Source organism: Canis lupus, chromosome 5 (genome assembly GCF_011100685.1).
Source record: "Canis lupus familiaris isolate Mischka breed German Shepherd chromosome 5, alternate assembly UU_Cfam_GSD_1.0, whole genome shotgun sequence".
NCBI lineage: Eukaryota > Metazoa > Chordata > Mammalia > Carnivora > Canidae > Canis > Canis lupus.
Window position 1 is genome coordinate 82,118,530 of NC_049226.1, and position 23,180 is coordinate 82,141,709.

Here is a 23,180-nt window from a genome sequence, read left to right on the forward strand (position 1 = left end):
AGAAGGAGACAGACAAGTTGAATGAGCTCTGGGGTTTTCTAACAGAGAAATAACTAAGAGGATAGTATAGCCCAGAAAGATGCTGATCTTAAAGCCAACATGGATAAGTGATCTGAAGCAGTGATATGGAAAGTGAAAGAAAAGTTGAGAGCAAATATATAAACGACTCGATAAAGGAACCCTCAGGAGGTGAGACAGTGAAAGAGAAAATTAAGATGAAAGAACGTGGTTAAAGAACCCAATGCGGTGTCTCAAAGGGGCCAGCGCGCGGCTGGGGGACGGGTGTCCTCCGGGCCGCGGAGGAGGCGGCAGCCTCCGCGGAGGGGGTGCAAAATCCCCTGCCTCCTGGGACAGGGACGGACTGTGGTGAGGGGCGCGGGAAGGGACGTTATCTTCGCGGGTTCGGCTTACAGGGACGCAGAGGCGGGAGGCAGCGTTGATGCGAATGGGGTGGGGATACCCAGGAGGGACTGGGGTGGCCTGAGGTCCTGCTCCGATCCTGCCTCCTCTCTCCCGTCCCCGAGTCACAGAGACGACGCTGGGCGCTCGCCAGGGCACCCCGAGCCCCCCTCATGGAGGGCACTTCCCCATCTCACAGGCATCGCACCTGAGGCTCAGAGAGGGCGGCCCCACGCCCAAGGTCACACAGGAACCGGGCTCTCGGGAGGGCCTGCCTCCGGGGGGCTTCCCTGCGCCCCGGCCCCCCTCGGGGAGGAGCCGGCCGAGCCCCTCCTGCTCCCCGCCCCCGAGGGGCGGCCCGGGGGGCGGGCGGAGGAAGTGAGCGCAGCGGGGAGGAATGCGGGCGGGCGGGGCGCGCGGCCGGGGCGGCGGGGACAGCGGGCAGGCGGCCGGCGCGGGCGAGCGCGCGATGCCGCACTTCACCGTGGTGCCGGTGGACGGGCCGCGGCGCGGCGACTATGACAACCTCGAGGGGCTCAGTTGGGTGGACTACGGGGAGCGCGCGGAGCGGGAGGACGCGGACGGTGAGGGCGCCCCCGGGGCCGGGGGGGGGCCGGGACGCGGGCCACGCGAGGCCGCCGCTCGCACACACGCCCGAAGCGCGCGCGCACACGTCGGTGCGGGCCCAACTTTTCGTAGTCGGCGCCGCCGCCGCCACCTCCCTGGCTCCGGGCGCGCAGACACTTTTTCCGGGCCCCTGGCGCCCGCGGCCGGGCCGCCCTCCCCACCCCAGCTCCTCCCTTGCGGGCCGCGGGCGGGGGTGCAGACGTGGCCGGGAAGGAGGCCAGGCCCCCGGGGCCGCCCGGATCGCGAATAGCACCGAGCACCCCTCTCTGGCCCTTCGCGCCGGGGAGCATCTACGCAGCCCGGACCCCAGTCCCAGCACCTCTGCGAACTCCCCCAGCCTCCTCTCGCCTCGCCTCCCCATTTTGCGCTTCGGCGACTCTGCCCCGAGACTACCTCTCCCCTCTCTCCTCCCCCAGCCGTGTGGAGCCGGGAAAGGAGGTTGTGCCTGCCAGAGGGGGGCTATGGGTAACTGCCTGTGAGTGCGCTCGGGTGGCTCTCCCCTTAGAGCTGTAGGTGCTGCGGGCGCTGTAGGCACAGGGGGCATCTGTGGAGCACTCCACAGAACCAGGCTTGTCTGGCGCTTCACATGCATTAACTCGTTTAATCCTCCCAATTTCGCCCATGGGACAGGTCCTGTTACTCACACTTAGGAAGGAGTGGAGCAGTTATAAAATTTGCCCCAGAGGATTCAGACCCAGCCTTGGAAACTCCAGCACTCTAACCTTTTTTTAAAAAATATTTTATTTATTCATGAGAGACACACACGGAGAGAGAGAAAGGCAGAGACACAGGCAGAGGGAGAAGCAGGCTCCATGCAGGTCTTCAGGATCAGGCCATGGGGCTGAAGGCGGCGCTAAACCGCTGAGCCACCCGGGCTGTCCTGCACTCTAACCTTTAACATAGGTGGTAGAAGTGGGCCAGGAGGTAGTTCCTCCTCCCTTCTCCCAGGTTTCTGCCTCCCAAGACCCTTTCTCCATCTCCCACCCCAGGAATCCCTCGGGGGACTGTCCTTGCTAGGAGTCCCTTGGAAAACACGTCTGAACAAATAGCAGCATATATATGTACTTGTGCAAGTGTGGTGCTCTGAGTATCACACCTGACTGCTATGTGTGGAGATGGCACAGGACAGTGGTGTGGGCTGCTAGACATGAAGGTTTTACAGGCTTGACAGTTGTCTGCATGCACATACTCCACCTCCACCCCTGCCCCTAGACTTACTCCAGTGGTCAGCAAAAGCCTGTAACCCCTGCTTCCCTGTTAGCATTGGGAGGCTATTTTCCCATAGAGGCTGGGCAGGGCTGCATCCGGAGGATCAGCCTAGACCAGTGGGGAAGCAGAGCTGAGCCTAGCCTCTGGCTCCGCCTTGGCCTCTCAGGGTGACTGGAGGGACCTGGAGCCACATTGGCTGAGTCCTGCCAGGTCCCTCTGAGCTGGGCCAGCTCCTCCCACTATCCGCCCTCCTTCTCTTCTTGCTCCTTTTCAGCCAGAACTTGGCTGTGTCTGCAGTATGGGGGACACTCTGCGCCCTGGTGAGTGATTATGATCCTTCTTGGTGGGGACTGCAAAGGGTCAGGGAGCACAAAAACAGTCTCAGGTCCATCTCATGGGGCTATCCCAACCTGGTACCTGAATCTCTCAAGGCCCATACTTCTGCTCCAAGGGGTGTAGACGGGCCTCTCATCCAGCCCACTGTGGCATGTAGGTAGGGGGTGGGGAGGTTCTAGAGGTGTACCCCTGGCAGATGCCTGTGAGAACAGGGATGAGGAGTCTCACCTGGATCCCCACTTGTAGCTGGTGTGTTCATAGCTGTGGGCAAGAACATACATATATGTGTACCTCACAGATAGTCCCCAGGACTACGCCATGCTCTGGTTCACTGGGGGTCTCAGGTTGGTATCTGAGTAGTTTGGCCTGGCAGGCATGCCCAGACCTGCTCTGGAATTTTTGGAATACCTGAGGGCTGTACAGACATCCAGGCACTGCTTAGGTCTCCCCACCTTCCCACAGTTTCATGGGAGCTATCCTTGGGGAAATCCCAGGAATGACTGCTGGGTATATAGCACCAGATTGTCCCTTTTCAGATATGTCTGGGTCATTGGAAGAATAGGTGTTATTATTTCAACTTCATAGAAGAGGAAACTAAAGCAGCACAGAGAGGGTAAGCGGGTTGCCCTGGGTCACACAGAGGGAAGATTTGCAATCCAAGTGGGCTGCCAGCCATCTGAGCCCCAAGAACCTTGAATATGTGCACCCTGGGCTACCTGCAAACCCCAGCCACACTTCTCTGGTTAAAGGCTTATACTGCACCCTGGAGTGCATCCTGGGATGACCCAGGGCTCAGGGTAGGAGTAGGAAACCTGCAGCCTAGCTCCCACTTGGCTCTGGTGGATCCTGGGACACAGATTTGGCCCCTTTCGCTGGATGACCTTGTCTCTGAATCTCTCTGAGCCTTACTTGTACTAAAAGGGAATAAATGATACCTACTGGAGTGCTGCTATGAGGACTAAAGGCAAACCCTGGATGGGCTCTCAGCCACTCTGTGGTCATGGCTGAGGGGACAAGAATTGGGTGGGTTTTAGAAGACTATTCACAGGCATTTTGGTGGAAACTGCTATGTGTTCCACTCTGCATTTTTTGGATACTAGCACAGTCCCCTCAGAGGGGGTACTGATGATGGGATAGCCTCAGAGGGGGTACTGATGATGGGGTACTCAGTGTATGAGTTTAGCATAATTTATCATTTATTTCCAGCCTACTTTCACAAAAGGGTCAAGAGAGATAAATGCAAGAAAAGTGGCTCCCCAAAGCACTCTCACAGAAAGATCATAACTATGAAGAGGAAGAGAGCAAGGACTCTGTGATGAGACAGATGATGAATGTATTTAAAGAGTAAACTTAGTTTGGAGATTCCTGGCAGCCAAGGCAGGAAGGGAAATAAGATGAGCTCGATAGATGCCGTTTTCTTACAAAATGAAGCATCTGACTTATTCAGGAGACACGCTTTTTTTTTTTTTTTTTTTTTTTTTTAGTCACAAAATCCAAGAATACTTTTCAGAGGCTTCTCACTGAAGGCATGTTAATATAATGAGCAGTGTTACTGGGTTTTCTGATTTTTCTTGTGGTTCCTTATCCTGATCCTGAACAAGTATCATAGGGTGTCTAAGGAGCTAAATGACCCCATGAGGCTTTAACATGACTCAGTGGGCTGGCTTGACCTCTTGCTGTCTTTGTCCACTATGCCGTTGGCATTGACCTACAATTGTGTAGCTCACAGGACTGAGCTGCTTGGCTCATGTAGCTAGTCTAGGTTTCTAGATGAGATGATGCATCCCTTTCACATGCTGTGGGAACGAAGAGCTGACTTTACCCCAAAAATTCTCATCAACACACTTTACCTGTCAGTCTTTGGGAGATAAAGAATCCATAGCGCGGCAACCTACAGAGTGTTGTCGGCTCAGAAAAGGCAAGCTAAATCTTACACCGATGACAAGAGAATGTGTCAGATGGAGGATGCATCATTCAGCATTCTGAGTTGCAAACAAGATAGATTAATTGTAGGCTATTTAACCAGAGAGGGTTAGCAGATAGCTCTTTGAAAACCGGGCATGGCCGGTGCATGGCTGGAACACCCCACTAGTCTGGGTCGGTGATGACAGTTCTGTTGCCACCTCCATCACTGGACACCAGGCCAACACTGCTGTCACAGTTATTGTCATCCAACACCAACGTGGCTTTTTTGAACCAAGATGACAGCTTTCCATTTGCTACGGGGCCTCCAGCCACTGCCACAGCTGCCATGCTATCTAGATGGGGACGAAAGCACTTAACGATTAGAGAAGTACTTGGTGTTCTCTGCCTGCTTGATAGAAAACTGGAGTGTAACCCATAGAGACTGACAAAGGATAAAGTTTGGGAAACCGGAGAATTTGATTGCTGGGCAACCAGAAAAAATAGCTGAGCTCTGAGTTGAGGCAGGCTTATTTTCAAAAAGGCGCGTCTGGCGGCTTTGCGCGTGGTTTACCTGGAGCCCAGGGGGCAGGTGGGGGCTGGTATCGGCCTCGCACCGAGGCTGGGGCAAGTTGCTGGGGCCTGGGGCAGGGGGACCCACCGACAGGGCTCCCCAGTGGTCCCTGCTCGGCTCACCACTCACCTCGCCCGGCCTCTGCAAGGGCTTTCTTCGGCGACCCTGGATGGCCCCTGGCACCGCTTCCGCCGTCTGGACAGGCCTTGCCCCTCCTCCCAGCATGCGCCGGGGTGCCCCCCGGGACGCCCCCACGCAGTGCACAGTGGGATAGCGAGCCGGCGGCCAGCTGGCCATGGCCGCTGAAGGCGCCCTGTGTGGCTTCATATATCTGGAGGGCGGCCCCCAGTCGGGCCCTGAGGACGCCGAGCCCTTGGCGCCCAGCACACCGGTTATTCCAGGTGGACCTGGAAAGTGGGAATCTGGGGCGCGGGGCTGGGATGGTCTGAGGACTGACCAGGGCTTGGCCCCGCCCCTGCCGTCAGGCCCCGCCTCTCGGCCTTAGCACGTGGGGGCGCACGTCTGGGGCCTTCACGCCGGCCTCGGGGAAGTGATGCGCTGGCTTTTTGGGTCATTGGCCATTTTGCTAATTCTGGCTCTTCACCGAGACAGGCAGAGTATGATGGGGAAACTGAGGCCCAGCCTGGTACTCTGACCCCTAAAGTGCTCCACAGAGATGTTTTGTGGGCTGGCTTGTTGGGCTGGGGGCGCAGGAGGCAGCCCCTGACTGGGAATTTTGTCTCTCTCTCTCCACAGGACATGGCAACCACAGAGAGAGCAGCCCTTTCCTTTGTCCCTTGGAGGCTTCCAGAGGAAATGACTATTACGACAGGAACCTGGCCCTGTTTGAGGTAGCTGAGGGGCCATTCTGGGCCATCAGTGTGGCCGGCAGGTGGGAGTAGGGGACAGAGGCCTTTCAGGACTCAAGCCTTAGCTAAGCAGGCAGTCTGGACAGTTGTGTCACCGAATGTCTCAGCTCCTCCTCCAGTCTCCCCTTTTGAAGGGAAACTGCTTTCCCAAAGGCCACTCACAACCCCACACCATTACCACCTCCAGGGGTATGTACCTTTGATTTCCCTGTAGCCCCACAGCAAGGTGACCACCTTCAAGACTACTCGCCTCAGGATTTCCTTTTTTCCCTTTACTCATAGGACTTCTCATTCTACCGTCCCCGGTGAACTCTTCCTAGTCCTCCCTGGTTGGCTCTTCTGACTCTGTCCTTGGAGCTTCCCTGTGTCTCTGTCAAGGGTGTTACCTTGTTTACAGAGTCCTGGCCCTTCTTACCTCCACATCTGCAGCCTTAGGGGACACCTCTCCAGATGTTTTGTGCCTCTAAACTTGAATTTTATCCTTTTGAGACTCAAGCTCAGAAGTTGGATCTGGATTTAAGGCATGGTTTAGGCCTCTTGACACTGACACACACATTCAGCTGTCCCTGGGAATCTCATGGGTTCCTCCATCTCCACATGCCCCAAAAGACCTGCATCTTCACTTCTCACTTCAAACCGGTTTCTCCTTGTGTGTTGGGTCAGAAGGAAGCTGCCAGACAGGGAAAGACCAAATGGGCAAGCAGCAGGTAGAGGCATGGCGCTGAGAAGGGTGCAGGAATAGGGAAAGCCTAGACTCCAGTGGGGACTGGGGAGCCTGAGCCCTGGGAGGCCTTCTGACCTGGAAAAGTGGCAAATTTCTGCAGCAAAGGCTTTGACCTGGCTCCACCTAAAGATGAGCTAGGGAGCCAGGATCCATCCTGGAGATTAAGGTGTGTTACAAAGCCTGGGGCCTAGGGAAAAGACCATCTGAGAGGCTCAGGGTTTGGGTAGAGACTTCAGTTGTTCCAGACATCCTCTTTTGACTTCCTTGGTTCACTGAGATGACTTTTTTTTTTTTTTTACATATATATTTTCTTAAGATTTTATTTATTTATTCATGAGAGACACACACAGAGAAAGAGGCAGAGACACGGGCAGAGGGAGAAGCAGGCTCCATTCAGGGAGCCCGATGCGGAACTCGATCCTGGGACTCTAGGATCATGACCTGGGCCAGAGGCGGCACTAAACTGCTGAGCCACCCGGGCTGCCCAGATGACTTTTTTTTTTATGGGAGAGTTGAGGGCAGGTGAGTCCCAGAGGCCCGCTCACAGCTGGGAGTAGCCAGGCAGAACAGGAGGATGAAGTGTGCCATTCGCCTGTCTGCCAGCCGTGCCCTGCCCCGCCCTCACCCCCGAGGCAGGTAGTTTTCACAAATGTGCTGGCCGTGATTGTAGCCAAGATGAGGCAGAGAAAAGCAGTCACTGGGCTGGGCCTTTGTGTGGCGCGTGCTGGGGTGTGGTGCCCACACCTGCCCAGTTGGCTGGCTTGGGCTTCCTCAGGCAAGAGTGGGATCAGGCCCAAGCCTGCCTGAGAGCTTGGCAAGGGGCCAGAGGCTAGGCTGCTGCCTACACACAAGTAGCCTGGCACCAGCCAGGCTCATTGCCAGATTGCCCTGTGGCTCTGTTTGCAGGAAGAGCTGGACATCCGCCCAAAGGTATCATCTCTTCTGGGCAAGCTTGTCAGCTACACCAACCTCACACAGGGCGCCAAGGAGCATGAGGAAGCTGAGAGTGGGGAGGACACCCGCCGGAGAGCAGCCAAGGTGAGCTGGTCAGGGGCATGGCGGCGATTGGGGGGCGGGGGCCGCATTCCTGGGACTCATCACCATGGAATTGACAACTGTGAACATCCCAGGGGATGTGGGTATCAGGTACGGTGAGCATGGATGATGGGCACTGAGTGCTTTGAGCTCAAGAAAGCTTCAAGGGATGGGCTAAGGAGGAGCTTGTGAAGGGGGCAGAGGACTAGAGGGGGCAGAGGGTCGGGAAGGCCCTCAGAAATGGTAGTGAGAGTGATGGCTGCCTTTTCTCTGCCCTCTCTGTGTGCCAGGCATCATGCTAAGCAGTAGGCCTGGGTTCTTACATGCTGTTTTCACAAGAAAGGTGTGAAACAGGTGCTACTTTCATCCTCATTTTACGGACAAGGAAACTGAGTGTCATGGGCATTAGGTAACTTGCCTAAGGTCTCTCGGCTAGACAAGATGTGTGTGTACACTAGAAGACGGACTTGAGGATTTACTGTGAGATATCTGACTGTAGAGCGCCAGAGCACTCTCATTCCATCAGGATGGATAAGCCTGTTACTGTGGGAATCAGGAACCTGGTTGTCCATTGTGACTATGTAACCAAGTGACCCAAACCTGCCCCCGACTATGTGGCTTCCATTGGCACACCTCTCCAATAGCCCCTGTGTTCCTCGAGTGCCAGGGTTAGGGAGTGACTGGAATGTAACACTGCCTCTTGGAACTTCCCTATCCCTCTCCTGGGCCCATCCCTGGTCACTGCCGTCCCTGGTCACTGTCCAGGCTTCTGGCCCTCCAGTCCTCCTCTCTCAACAGGATGACTTTACACATCTTTGCTCAGCTCCCCTATAGGACAGGTCTCAGTTTAACTGAAGACTTGGGGCAAGAAGTTCTATATCTTCACTTTGGAGGCAAGGAGCCCTCCCTCTCCATCGACTGACTCTGACACTTGGGAAACAGCTATGATTTAAAAGGAGCTTGAGGACTGCCTGGGTGGCTCAGTCCATTAAGCATCTGACTCTTGATTTTGGCTTGGGTCTTGATCTCTGGGTCGTGGGACTGAGCCCTGCATCAGGCTCCATGTTCCACATGGAGTCTACTTCTCTCTCTCCCTCTGCTCCTCCCCCTGCTCTCACATACTTTCTCTCTCAAAAAATAAATTTTTAAAATATTTTTTTCTTTTAAGATTTTATTTATTTATTCATGAGAGACACAGAAAGAGAGGCAGAGGCACAGGCAGAGGGAGAAGCAGGCTCCTCGCAGGGAGCCCAATGTGGGACTCGATCCTGGATCCCGGAATCGTGTCCTGAACCAAAGGCAGAAGCTCAACTGCTGAGCCCCCAGGCATCCCAAATAATATCTTTTAAAAATAAGGAAATAAAAGGAACTTGAGTCTGGCAGTAGCCATAGTATTCTTGCTGGAGGTCAGCATGGGCAGAAGTTCCTGGTTGGGATAAACTGGGGACCCAGCCTCAGTCCTGCTTATGAAATTTGAGCCTTGCTGGGGCACCTGGGTGGCTCAGTTGGTGAGTGTCTGCCTTCAGCTCAGGTCATGATCCCGGGTTCCTGGGATCTAGCCCCACTTTGGGCTCCCTGCTCAGCTGGGAGTCCACTCCTTTCTGCTCCCCTCTCCACCCTCATATTTTCTCTCTTTTGCTCTCATAAAATAAATAAATAATAAATAAATAAAATCTTTAGGAAAAAAAAAAAGAAATTTGGGCTTTGCTGGGGTGACCCAAGGAGAGGGTAACCTGGGCTGTTGTGCACTCCTCACCCTGCTCCTCCCGGAAGCAAACCAGCCCCCGCTTCAGAGAGGGCAGCTTACGTCACACAGACCTGACCCCCACCCTATCTTGCTGGTTGTGATTTTGCTGGAATTTATTTGTACTGCACATGCCAGAGAAGCCTGAGTGTCTCTGGCCATCCCTGTTCAGCCCTACAGAGGGATCTTAGCCTCAGAGAGTGTTACCTGCAGTGGGTGGTAGGATCCTTGATAAGAGCCTCCTCCCTGTTCCTTCAGGCCCAATCCAGGGAGCTGGTGGCTAGAAGTACAAAGGTCCCTGAGAAAGGCTAGCGCACATCTCGACAAGTGCCAGAAGAAAGTCTGGGTTGGTGAAGGGTCATGGTCCCTTAGCCTTACGAGGAGGCTGTCAGGATGCTGGGATCCAGCTTCAGCTTACCTGCTCCAGCTCACTGGGCCTTAGGGCTAGGACGTGAGACGATGGCAGAGTGTCTCAGTTTCAGTGGCTTTTCCACAGAGGAAGGAAAAGGCTGGTTCAGTTTGTAGTGGGGTCAGTAGGAATCTAGGGAGTTGGAGCTACCGAGCTATGATCCATACCCGGGACGGGTCTGAGCAGGGCCCTTAGGAAAGGAGGCTCAGGGCAGGAAGGGTGGTCCTTCAAGCAGACCCAAGGCAGCCTCTCCATGGCAGCTGCTCTGGTTCTGGCCTGATGACCTTCAGAGGCTGCCAGAGGTTATTTGGGGATGCAGAAGGCATTTCCGGCCCTGCCCTTTCCCACACTGCCCTTTCCCCAGAGTGACTCAGCTTGGAATGGAGGTGGGGCTGGGAGCTGACACTGTCCAGTGAGTGGTCCAGGGGCTCTGTGAAGGGCTCAGAGCTGAGTTGAGGTGTGTTTGTCACATTTGAGGGGCCATTTGTTCTTACTCCAGCCTTTCCAGGCACTTCTGAGGTCCTTTTAGGCTGCACACAGATCCTGGCCTGGACCCAGACCCTTCAGAAGAGTTCCTGTGACCACGTGGTTTTCTCTCCCACCCCAGCTCCAGGGCAGCAGGCTTTGCTGGAGCTCTGATGGAAGCTCTTAGGGCCCTGCCACCTTGGGCTGCATTAGTAAGGTATCTTTCAGGAAGGTGCTAGCCTTGCCTCTTGTTTCAGCCTCTACCCTGGCTGACCAGGGTCATCCTGGATGACCCTCACTCTGCCCTTAGGTATTTGAGAAATCCTGTCTGGATTTGCCCACTGGACCTTCCTCACCTGTCCTTCAGCGTGGGTTTCTATTGTCTCTGCAGGATTTTCCCAACAGGTTATCCCAGGGACCTCCTAAAGCACCATTTACTGGGCTCAAGACCACCTTTTGGGTACCTGCAGTGCCTACTGGTGATAGAAAAGTGAGCAAACTGGGATCCCTGGGTGGCGCAGCGGTTTGGCGCCTGCCTTTGGCCCAGGGCGCGATCCTGGAGACCCAGGATCGAATCCCACGTCTGGCTCCTGGTGCATGGAGCCTGCTTCTCCCTCTGCCTATGTCTCTGCCTCTCTCTATCATAAATAAATAAAAATTAAAAAAAAAAAGAAAGAAAAGTGAGCAAACTAAAAAAAAAAGAAAAAAAAAAAAAAAAGAAACAAAAGTGAGCAAACTGAGTATACCCCAGCACAGTCATGAGGCATTTGAGTGAACAGTTACCATGACCCGTAGTGACCACTATGATGAAAGGGTAGATCACATGTGTTGAGGGAATACAAGAGGAAGTACCAAACTCAACCTAAAGCAACCCAGGAGAACTTCATGGAAGAGGCAACAGTTAAGTCCCCCTGAAGGTTTAACTGAAGCAGAGTTTGCCAGGCAAGGAGACAGGGCTGACCCTTCCAGGCAGAGCCCAGCACATGTCCTGGTTCAGAGGCTGTGAGTAGTCAATGTCATCAGGGGCTGAAGGTGTCAGAGAAGGTGATTGGGTACACCTGGTGGCCCAGATCAGGGAGCCTGGCCCACGCTGTGGATTACAGGATTGAGGACGCAGAGGGTTTTCAACATGGATGATGAGATTGGACTTGGTTTTCAGAGACCTGCTGTGGCAGCAGAGTGGGCTGGAGTGTGGAGAAGTCGACAGGCATGGGGGGGGCACCACCCAGGTGCCACAGGTGTAGTGCCCCAGGGTCAAGGGACTAAGACTGAGGTCAGGCAGGCTGATCTCAGGGCAGCTAAGAAGCAGACCAAGCAGAACTTCATATCCACCTGGACTGGACTTGGGGGTTGGAGAGAGGGGCTCCCAGGAACAACTTCTTGGATTCTGACATGAGTGACATGGGTCCTGCTGGATGAGAAGGTTCTAGAAGTTTAAGAAAAGAGAGGAAGGGAAGAGGGCCATACCTGGAGGGGGAGGTGAGGCCCAAAAGCTCACATGTGGGGTTTTTAAAATAATCTGGTTTTATAACTTTCCAGTCCCAAACTGCCTTCCTATACGGAAGTCAACATAGACATCCTAGCTGTCACCCCACCCACTGTGCTCCCCAGGACTACCCTTGGGATTCCAACCTACTCTCTGGTAGAACACCCTGGGGATAGGAGTCTTCTGAGTGACCAGGGGCTGGCCTTCCATGGCGCATCTGAGCCCCTTTGATATTCTCTGCTCCCCTCCTCCCCTCCTGCTCCGTAGGCACCCAGCATGGGCACCCTCATGGGGGTGTACCTGCCCTGCCTGCAAAACATCTTCGGAGTTATCCTGTTCCTGAGGCTGACCTGGATGGTAGGCACAGCCGGTGTGTTGCAGGCCCTCCTCATTGTTCTCATCTGCTGCTGCTGTGTGAGTATCCTCGCTGGGGTGGGGGCCACAGCCACCCCACAGAGCCCGCCCAGCTGAGCTGCTCACCTAGGCCTCCTTCCCACAGACTCTGCTGACAGCCATCTCCATGAGCGCCATCGCCACCAACGGTGTGGTTCCAGGTGGGTAAGCGCCACCCCAGGCCTGATGGGAGGAAGGGGTCCAGAATCCACCTTGATGTGCCTGGGAACCCTCATTGCCAAGCCATGCCCTCCTTCCCTCCCCAAGTAGTTCTCTAGTGAGGTCTTAATCACTGACTCTGTGATGGTACCAACACTTAGGAGCATCCTTGCTTGACAGAATTTGAGATTACTGTTATGTTTTGTGTTTCGTTTGTTTAGTATAAAAGTAATATTTGTAAAAAGGATGCTGGGGCTGACAAAGAAGATACTGGGACACACGGGGTGGCCCAAACTAAGGAATCTAGATGCTACGGATTACAGGATAGACAATGTAGAGGGCTTTCATTTTCAGCAGGGATGATGGGATTGGACTTAGTTCTCAGAGACCCTGTTTATGTATTTATTCAACCATTTTTTATACTGATGTAGATTTCCGGGTATTTTATTCTTTGGATCATAATCCAGTGCTATCATTATTTATTTTGTTGCTCAAACTATTCCACTTTGGCTGTTTAGCTATTCAGTTTGGCTTCTGTGTCTGGATTTTTTTTTTAAATAACAGCTTTAGTAGTATTAGTATAAAAGTAAGAAGGGGAAAAGATTATGATTACCATAAGAAGGTTTGAAAGTGAAGAAAAATATAGAAAGGAAAATTGGAAGTACCCATAATCACACCTTCTTGAGTTAAAAACAGTATTTGGTTAAACTGGATCAATAAGATATTACCTAATTTATGTGATTATTCTGCTCTTGGATTCTGTTTCTTCACTGTTACAACGTTGTCATGAACAGTTTTGCACACAGATCTCTATGCACTGCCCTTGGCAACTCCCTTAGGAGAGGATCCTAGAGGTAGGATTACAGCATGGAAGGGATTAACTTTTTTAAAGTTTTTGGAGTCCTATCCCCAGATTTTTCACCAGAGACACTTTATTAGGAGCAGACTGAACAAACAACATGGGGTCACTCTTAACCCCTGCACCCCCGCTAGCCCTGTGGCCCAGTGTTGACTCTGTCAGTCTTGTCTATCTAGACTCCAGAGGAAGCACAGTCTCACGTCAGGAGGGTTAGCCATGGTACTCACCTGATGGTCAGCCATGTGCTGGGCCCTGGGGACAAAAAACTGGACAACACAGCCCTTGTCTTGGTCAGGAGGGGTCTGACTAACAGACACAGCCCTTGCGAGGAGTAAGGCCTGTTGAGCTAGGATACACCCAGCTAGAGGCTGTGGGGACCGGCCTGAGTGCAAGGACTTGGTGGGACAGTGGACCACTTGAGCACTGCTATGGATTAGGGTTGCCCTAGCAAAGCAGTCATTTCACTGGCTGTGCTAGGCACTGGAGTCAGATGGCACGGGGGTTCAGCCCCAGCGTGGCCACTTATTAACCGTGCAGGCTTGTGCAAACCTCCCAACCCTCTGCTCATCTGTAAATGGGAAAAACAGTCCCTGTCACCCTGGGTGGTTGTGAGGGGTTGTCATGGGGGGAACCCCCCCTTGAAGAAGAACCAGCCTTGACTTTCTCTTTTGTAGCTGGAGGCTCCTATTTCATGATTTCCCGCTCACTGGGACCAGAATTTGGAGGCGCTGTGGGCCTGTGCTTCTACCTGGGAACAACATTTGCAGCAGCCATGTATATCCTGGGTGCCATTGAGATCCTGCTGGTGAGTTAGGCTAAGCCCTGGCCAATTCTGGTCTTGTCCAAATAGTCCCTTCCCCAAAGGCCAGGGCTGCTCATGCTCCCCTCACCTCTGGCCAGGGTCTAGGGCTTATTATGCAGAAGGCCTTCTCAAGGGAGAAAGGTCTTTGCTCACGCTAGTCTCCCCTTCAACTCCTTGCCAGTTTGGGCCAGGCAGGGAAGCAGCCTGGCTGCCTTCACCTCGACCCTGAGTGTTCCATCCACCTGGGCACCATTTCAGCCATAGCAAGTGGTCTGTGACCTGTTGAAAAGTTAAAACTTCATGATCTTGATCATGCAGAGCCTACCGCCTGGGCTTGTGTAGGCTCTGGCCAAGTCTGTATCCCCCAGGGCTCTATGCCAGGGCCCTTCAGATCAATGTTGTCCTCATCCCTAAAAGGGTGAACCGCCTCTGGACCTTGCGTGGAGGCCATTGCCCCCTTCGTGAGCCCCATGTGTGCCCTGACTCGGCTTCCCTCTCTCCAGTGAAATGCCCGAGCTGGTAAAGAAGAGAAGTAGTGGTAGTGGGGAGCACAGGGTAACAAGTGCCCACCCCTGGGGATCCAGACAATAGGAGTTGTTGGGAGGAACTGCCTGGCTATTTCCACCTCCAGGCTCTTTGCCTGTAGTAGGGCTCTGCTCCTGGATTTTCTGGGGTCAAGAGAGAGGGGTTGTGTTTTGTTTTTCATTTCCCACATTCCTACATTTATTATTTGGATTTCTTCTGTAAGGAAAATGTGTTCTCTTCCCCATTTACTTATTCATTTAACCATGTATTTACATCAGTATGTACTCCTGGATATTTATTTTATTCTTTGGCTCATAATCCAGCACCCTCATTATTTATTTGTTGGCTGTTTAGCTATTCAGGTTGACTCCCGTGTCTGAATTAATTTTTAAAAAAATAACAACTTTATTAAGATAGAATTCACGGGCAGCCCGGGTGGCTCAGTGGTTTAGTGCTGCCTGCAGCCCAGGGCATGACCCTGGAGACCCGGGATCGAGTCCCACTTCGGGCTCCCTGCATGGAGCCTGCTTCTCCCTCTGCCTGTGTCTCTGCCTCTGTCTCTCTCTCTCTCTCTCTCTGTGTGTCTCTCATGAATAAATAAATAAAATCTTAAAAACAAATCAGATCTACCCCTTCTGGGTATTTCATATAAATGGAATCCTACACTATATGGTCTTTTGTAACTATTTTTTTCTTAATATTCTTTTAAAAAGAACACCAAAGAGACAGAATTCACTTTCCAGAAAGGAAGCTTGAACCTACTCTATGTGTCTCATTCCAGACCTACATTGCCCCGCCAGCTGCCATCTTTCACCCAACAGGCGCTCACGATACGTCGAGTGCCACCTTGAACAACATGCGGGTCTATGGAACCATTTTTCTGACCTTCATGACCCTGGTAGTGTTTGTTGGTGTCAAGTATGTGAACAAATTTGCCTCACTCTTCCTGGCCTGTGTGATCATCTCCATCCTGTCCATCTATGCTGGGGGCATCAAGTCCATTTTTGAGCCTCCTGTGTTTCCGTAAGTCACCTGGGAACACACCCGGGCGGGCATGGCACCGACACTCCTCCTAAGTAGATGGCCTTTGCGTCCCAGAGACTGCAGGACGGGAACACACTGGAGCCTCCAGCTGAGCGGGTGCTGATGCTTCTGCCCCCTGCCCATCCCCTACAGGGTATGCATGCTGGGCAACAGGACCCTGTCCCGGGACCAGTTTGATGTCTGTGCCAAGACAACCGTCACGAACAATGAGACAGTGGCCACCCAGCTATGGAAACTCTTCTGCCGCAGCTCCAACCTTACCACTGACTCCTGTGACCCCTACTTCCTGGTCAACAATGTGACCGAGATCCCTGGCATCCCTGGTGCAGCTGCCGGTGTGCTCCAGGGTGCGTCCTCCCTCCTGGCCTCCCTCTTCTGACCCCCAGGCTGAGCAGGAGACAGGGAGGGAGTGGGCAAGGGGAGTGGAGCACAGAGCTGTCCTTGTGTGGCCAGCTCAGGAATCAGGGGCAGGCCTGGCTACCTTCCCAGCCCAGCAGTGTCCTCTCAGCCTCGCGCTTGGCAGCTAGGTTTTGGGTGAACAGAGCCTGTTTGGCCAGTATCCCAGGCATGCAGCAGCCCCCAGAAAGTTCTGGCAGTCCCTATTTCCGCAGCCACCAGCCCCTGACGCTGCTCGGGATTGTTCTCACAGGAGTCGTAAAGGGCCTCTGTGTAGGAGACAGGCATTGGCGAGGCTCCTGTCAGGGGTGGTTTGGCCACCGTTGCCTGTTAGACTTCTGTCAAGACAGCTGCTTCCCTGTGGCCCACGTGGCTCCCCACATCCCGAACCCCCAGAGCCTCTTGCATCTGCAGCTTCTGGCCGGGCTGCCCCAGCCTGCCGCTGGGAAGTAAGTGGGGCTGCAGTGCTGATGCTGCTGCCCCCACAGAAAACTTGTGGAGTGCCTACCTGGAGAAGGGCGAGGTCGTGGAGAAGCAGGGGCTGCCTTCCACAGATGCGCTGGGCCTGAAGGAGAGCCTGCCCCTGTACGTGGTGGCTGACATCGCCACATCCTTCACTGTGCTGGTTGGCATCTTCTTTCCCTCTGTAACAGGTGAGTACCTCTGGCCCACCCACCTGGCCCTGCCCTCACTCCTGGGGAGCCCCTGAGAGTGTCTTGTTGTTTTTGGAGGCATTATGGCTGGCTCAAACCGCTCCGGGGACCTCCGTGATGCCCAGAAGTCCATCCCTGTGGGGACCATTCTGGCCATTGTTACAACCTCCCTTGTGTGTATCCTTTCCCAGGCCATGGGTGTGTGGGGAGAGGGGCAGGAGGCACTTGTCTGCCATAGGTCACCAGCTGACACCGGATGTACCACACACGCATGGACACACATACCTCACTCTCCACGTGCACATGCTTGAGGGGTGTGTGCACAGCACGAAGCCCTCAGCTGGGGCTGTCCCCGCTATCTGCTGGTTCCAGCTGGGGTGAGGGCCGTATGGGTTCTGCGTGGGGACCGAGTAGGGGCAGCAGTGGCAGCGGAGACCTAGCTTTCCTTGACATGGCTGCAGACTTCAGCAGTGTGGTTCTCTTTGGTGCCTGCATCGAGGGTGTGGTACTCCGGGACAAGTGAGTGAGCTGGGCCCCTCCCTGTGGCAGGGGGCTCAGCTTTTGCCTGCCCTGACACCAGCTCCCCTCATACACGTGGTCCCACACATGTCCTCAGGCTGCTGGTTGGCAATGGTGGTTGGTCTGTGCCACCAGGTGAGTCCGGCCCTACCAGGACCTTTTCTTCTGAGAGGATGGTGACGTCAGGATCAGGGCTGGCCTAGGGAAAGGATAGGGGCTGATGAACTAGTCTTCTCTGCTGAGGGACCAGAGCTCTGCCCACCACAGCCGTCCTTCCTGACTGCTGACATCCCTCACTCTGGTCAGCCCCACCCAGGGCTTGGGGGCTCCTTGCATGGAGCATGGCCTGAGCCTGGCCCCTGCAGGTACGGCGATGGCGTCAGCAGGAACCTGGTGGTGGGCACACTGGCCTGGCCTTCGCCCTGGGTCATCGTCATCGGGTCCTTCTTCTCAACTTGTGGTGCCGGCCTACAAAGCCTCACTGGGGCACCGCGCCTTTTGCAGGCCATTGCCAAGGACAACATCATTCCCTTCCTCAGGGTGAGCCCATCTGCACTCCCCGGTGGGGGCCCGGGTGCTGCTGGCCTCACACTGACTGGGGTAGTGAGGTCGGGGATGTGGATGCACTGCTTCTTCCCGGGGCCTACAGTGGCTCTGGGGCCGTGCAGCCATTCGGGGGAAGCTGCCGAGAGCTGCCCTGGTCCTGCCCTGCTGTTGGCAGAGCTACTTGGGCCCAGAATCCTCATGGCCTTTCCATGGCTCATCTACAACAGAGAGGCCTGGAGAGATGGGAGGGCAGAGAAACTTGTGGTACCTAGCAGGGCAGGTGTGGATGTGCCCTAAGCCCCGGAGGAGAGACTTGGGGGTAATGGAGGCCAGGCTAGGGCTTGTGGCCCGAAGTGTGGAATGGGGGTGACGGGATCAACTCTTGCCTTGCTGACTCCACGGACCTGGTGCCTGCAGGTATTTGGCCATGGAAAGGCAAATGGTGAACCAACGTGGGCACTCCTCCTGACAGCACTCATTGCTGAGCTGGGCATCCTCATCGCCTCCCTTGACATGGTGGCCCCCATTCTATCCATGTGAGCTGGGGGCCAGGGCAGGGCCGGGGAGTGGTCTTGGGAAGGGTTCCCTGACCCCTCAGCACCCCTCACCCGGGAGCCCCAGCACCCTCCTGTGACCCTCCCGCTGCTGCGGGTACAGCTGGGAGACATGCCAGGCTGTATGGGGAAAGCCTGCACGACAGAACTCAGCCTACCTCCACTTTCAGGGTGAGCCCGGCACTTACCAGCAGTTTTTCAGAGACCAGCAGGTCCCGTGCTCCTCTGGGAGACGCCCAGAGCAGGCAGCCGGACCCTGCACTCCCAGACAGGGCGAGCGCGAGTGCCTCGTGCCTTGAGGCCGCCACTGCCCCATCCGTCTGCTTTCAAAGCTGCTTGCTTTTAAAGTTCTGGAATCAGCTGGGCATTTGAGCCCCCCCCACCCCGTGCCTGTGGGAGGTGGTCAGCATGTGGGGATTTCTGGGGGCCTCTGAGGCAGCGCTCCTGTGGGTGCTATTCACCTCTGGCAGGGGCTACGCCACTTCTCACACACCTCATTCTACGGCCCGCCCGTGCTCCCTCTCGTTCGGTGATCACAGGACTGCCACTCAGTCGCCGTCCCAGTCGCCTCCCGCATGACCGGCCCTCCTTCCCCCTGAAGCAGCGCCCCCCAGCCTCAGGCAGGCCTTTCAGAGTCGTGCTCCCGACTCCCTCCGGCTCACCCCCACTGCTGCCCAGCTCCCTCGTGCGCCAGTGCACACCCGAAACTCTTGCCACCGTCACCGGTTGGTGACCCTACTGCCCAAGCCAAAGGGTCTGCCCCAGACTCTGTCAGGTGTTTCTCCCTGAGCCCTGATGGAACTGACCATTTCTCCCCTCTGGGAGTCCCTGCCCCCTGGCACGCCCTTTCTAGTAAGCTGTCCTGCCGTCTTGTCTGCCCTTCCTTTCCTGCCAGCCCTCAGCCAGAGGGCTCACGCAGCAGCCTCCCCCACTCACCCCAGAGCCCCTCACGGGGTACACATATTTCAGTGTATGCAATATGGCCCTTTTATATTCCTCGAGGCTCCCCTCTGCACATTCATGACAGCCCTTCATCCAACTGGTCACCTGGCCAGAGCCTGAATGTGGTCTAGCCGTCTCCAGACACTGAACACTCCTCGGCTCCGTCCCTTCCCACCGTTCCCCCTGCCTGCAGCCCCCTCCCCACACCTCTGCCTGGGGCCCCTTGCCCGTCCTCTAAGGGCTGGCTCTGTGGATCCCCCTATGGTAGGCCCATCTGCCTCAGGCTTGCAGCTGAGGAGACCCGGCTGAGCGCACTCAGGGCGGGGCCGTGACGCTCTCAGTTCCTAGTCCAGGCCTTGCCCGGAGAAGGGCAGGTACGTCAGGTACCTGGCTGCCAAGGAGGCCACTCTCTACCAGCCATTCCCTGTGCTGCAGGTTCTTTCTGATGTGTTACCTGTTTGTGAACCTGGCCTGTGCTGTGCAGACGCTCCTCAGGACACCCAACTGGCGGCCCCGGTTCAAGTACTATCACTGGTAAGCTTGGACCCCTGAACCAAGTCCTCCAACACAAGAATTTGGGGGGAAGCTGGGAGCCCCATCCTGGGGTTTGATTTCCTGAGTAACTGTTGCTATCATGAAAGATTGGGGTGTTGGAGGGGCCCCAGCTGATCTTTCCCTGACTCTGGCCCTTCCCCACTATGACCCAGGGCACTGTCCTTCCTGGGCATGAGCCTCTGCCTGGCCCTCATGTTTGTCTCCTCCTGGTACTATGCCCTCGTGGCCATGCTCATTGCGGGCATGATCTACAAGTACATTGAATACCAAGGGTGAGTGAGGGGCTGCCACCTAGTCGGGGCAAACGGGGTGGTCTGTATGCGGGATCTGGGGGAGCTGAGCCATCATCTAGCCACCGTGGGTGTGGGTTTGGGGGGTCTGTGACCCAGGGGCTGGCCGTCCTCCATCTCACATACACATGGACAGAGTCCCATGGGTGGGACCAGGGACTCACTAGCTTCACGTGGCCTCTGCAGGGCTGAAAAGGAGTGGGGTGACGGGATCCGAGGCCTCTCCCTGAGTGCTGCCCGCTATGCACTGTTGCGGCTAGAGGAGGGGCCTCCACACACCAAGAACTGGCGGTGAGTTCACACCCAGCCTGGCAACGGCCGCTCTGGGTTCTCAGGGGGTACTGTGAGGGTGGGAGGGTGGAGAGGTGCTGGCTCTCCCTCCCTAGTCCATGTTCCCTGCCCTGGGGTTGTCAGGGTGCCCTTGGATTCCTACTCCAACCTGTAGGGGCCTGTGAGCTGAGACAGGAGGAAGAAGACGGGCTCCCTGGAAACCTGTGGCCCAGGTCTCAGGCTCCCCATCTGGCCTCTGCAGGCCTCAGCTGCTGGTGCTGCTGAAGTTGGACGAGGACCTTCATGTGAAGTACCCGCGGCTCCTAACTTTCGCCTCCCAGCTGAAGGCTGGCAAGGGCCTGACCATCGTCGGTTCTGTCATCCAGGGCAGCTTCTTGGAGAGCTATGGCGAGGCCCAGGCCGCTGAGCAGGTGCCTGCTGTAGGGCGCAGGGTGCTGAGCCAGACCAGAGGTGTCTGGACTGAAGCTGACTCTTAGGAGAAGGGGACTCATCCTGGTCAGTCAGGTGGCCGGCACTGCTGCCACCTGAGAGCTGGAACGAGGGGGTATGGCCGTCCCATCTTGAAAACATGGCCTCTGGGCCAGCAGCTTTCCTCCTTCCCCTCCCCACCCCCACCCCACATCGTTCTGTGGGGAGGGAGCCCAGCAAAGGGAACCTTAATGGCCTCACCTTCTGCCCCTGCTGTGTTCCCCACAGACAATCAAGAACATGATGGAGATTGAGAAGGTGAAGGGCTTTTGCCAGGTGGTGGTAGCCAGCAAGGTGCGAGAGGGGCTGGCCCACCTCATCCAGTCTTGCGGCCTGGGCGGCATGAGGCATAACTCTGTGGTGCTGGGCTGGCCCTATGGCTGGCGACAGAGTGAAGATCCACGTGCCTGGAAGACGTTTATTGGTACGTGACGTGGCAGCTCCTGGGCTCGGCCTTCGGGGAAAGGGGCTGGGGATCAAGTCAGAGTGGAGACCGGAGGGCCACGGGCTGGCAGTCAACAGCGGCCCTCTTCCTCAGATACTGTGCGCTGCACCACGGCAGCCCACCTGGCGCTGCTTGTGCCCAAGAACATCGCCTTCTACCCCAGCAACCACGAGCGCTACCTGGAGGGCCACATTGATGTCTGGTGGATTGTGCATGACGGGGGCATGCTCATGCTTTTGCCCTTCCTGCTGCGCCAGCACAAGGTAGGCCAGGCGGATGGACCCACGCTGGAAGGGCTGCATGTGGAGGGGTGGGACATGACTAAAGCACCTGCCGCAGGTGTGGAGGAAGTGCCGGATGCGCATCTTCACTGTGGCCCAGATGGACGACAACAGCATCCAGATGAAGAAGGATCTGGCCGTCTTCCTGTACCACCTACGCCTTGAGGCAGAGGTGGAGGTGGTAGAGATGGTGAGTCACCTGCCCCTGTGGCCCTGTGGACACGCTGCCCCATGCAGCCCATTTCTCATGGTCCACCCTGTCCCCAGCATAACAGCGATATCTCGGCCTACACCTATGAGCGGACCCTGATGATGGAGCAGCGCTCCCAGATGCTGCGGCAGATGAGGCTGACGAAGACAGAGCGGGAGCGAGAGGTCAGTGGCCTGCTGCTTTGGGGCAGGGGCGGTGGCAGGTCACACTTCAGAGGCACCATGGGTTTGGGGAATCAGAATGACTTACTCAGTCTCACCCAAGTCAGTACCCATCTTCCCGAGGCCAAGTGATCATGTTGGGCCGACCGGGCTCCCCTTTTCTCATGGCACCGAGGCCACCTCTGGTTTGCCTTAGGCCCAGCTGGTCAAGGACCGGCACTCAGCCCTGCGGCTGGAGAGCCTGTACTCCGACGAGGAGGACGAGTCTGCAGCTGGGGCTGACAAAATCCAGATGACATGGACACGGGACAAGTACATGGCAGCTGAGCCCTGGGACCCCAGCCATGCCCCTGACAATTTTCGGGAGCTGGTGCATATTAAGCCGTGAGTGCAGCAAAAACGAACCCACCCACACTGGAGTCTGGGCGTGGAGGTGGGCTGGGGGTGGACAAGGTCTTTGGGTGGGCCAGACGTGGGGCCTGTGATCAGCTCCATTACCTGCAGGGACCAGTCCAATGTGCGGCGCATGCACACGGCTGTAAAGCTCAATGAAGTCATCGTCACACGCTCCCACGATGCCCGCCTGGTTCTACTGAACATGCCTGGCCCCCCCAAGAACAGTGAAGGTGATGAGAACTGTATCCTTTTGGGGAGGCAGTAGTGGGGAGGTGGACAATGCATGAGGTGCGCCTAGAGCTCCTCTCCTTAGATGCCCCCAGGGGGTGCCGGCTTACCCCAGGTTTGATTAATGGGCCCGATTTCCCTGGGTGCCCCTTGGTGCTGCCTCCTTGACCTGGTGCCCTACAGACATGGAGTTCCTGGAGGTGCTGACCGAGGGCCTCGAGCGTGTGCTATTGGTGCGTGGAGGCGGTCGTGAAGTGATCACCATCTACTCTTGAGCTGGCTATACGCTTACGGCTTAGAGTAGAGGTGTCCAGGGTACCAGCCCCCTCCCAACACCAAGCCGGTAGCCCTGCTTTGCCTGGACCTGTCCTAGACCCAGCTTTGCTAGGTTTCCTTGGAGACCCGGCCTGGGCTGGTAACAGAGATGGATCCAAGCTTCTGCAGGACCCTGAGAGGTGTGGGGACTTACCCCACCCAGCACCCCAGGAGGCCTGTCCTGGCTGGAGAAGACTGGGGGAGGGCTGATGCGGGATTTGAAGGCAGCCTGCCCAGGAACGCTATTTATTGCATATTTATTGTTCGGATGTCACCATCAGAGAGGAGGGGGAGGGCAACAAGGGACGGGGTCTGGCCCAGCCCACCTGCTGGAAGACCTGGCTCAGGCTGCTGTGGGCAGGGACCCC

General features: G+C 55.8%; 1 protein-coding gene across 1 annotated transcript; it reads left to right on the forward strand.

Moving 5' to 3' along the window:
- The first annotated feature begins 861 nt into the window (after positions 1-861).
- Positions 862-22,824, forward strand: SLC12A4 (solute carrier family 12 member 4). The gene is given in 24 exon segments (NM_001010952.1): positions 862-983; positions 5,804-5,898; positions 7,547-7,678; positions 12,047-12,193; positions 12,279-12,333; positions 13,865-13,995; positions 15,299-15,540; positions 15,694-15,908; positions 16,446-16,610; positions 16,689-16,787; positions 17,072-17,129; positions 17,495-17,669; positions 18,093-18,211; positions 19,607-19,705; positions 19,879-19,998; positions 20,203-20,307; positions 20,549-20,717; positions 21,004-21,199; positions 21,314-21,483; positions 21,560-21,691; positions 21,769-21,876; positions 22,070-22,257; positions 22,378-22,511; positions 22,681-22,824. Coding segments are annotated over 24 exon segments (3,261 nt in total). The 5' UTR covers positions 862-868; the 3' UTR covers positions 22,773-22,824.
- The last annotated feature ends 356 nt before the right edge of the window (positions 22,825-23,180 follow it).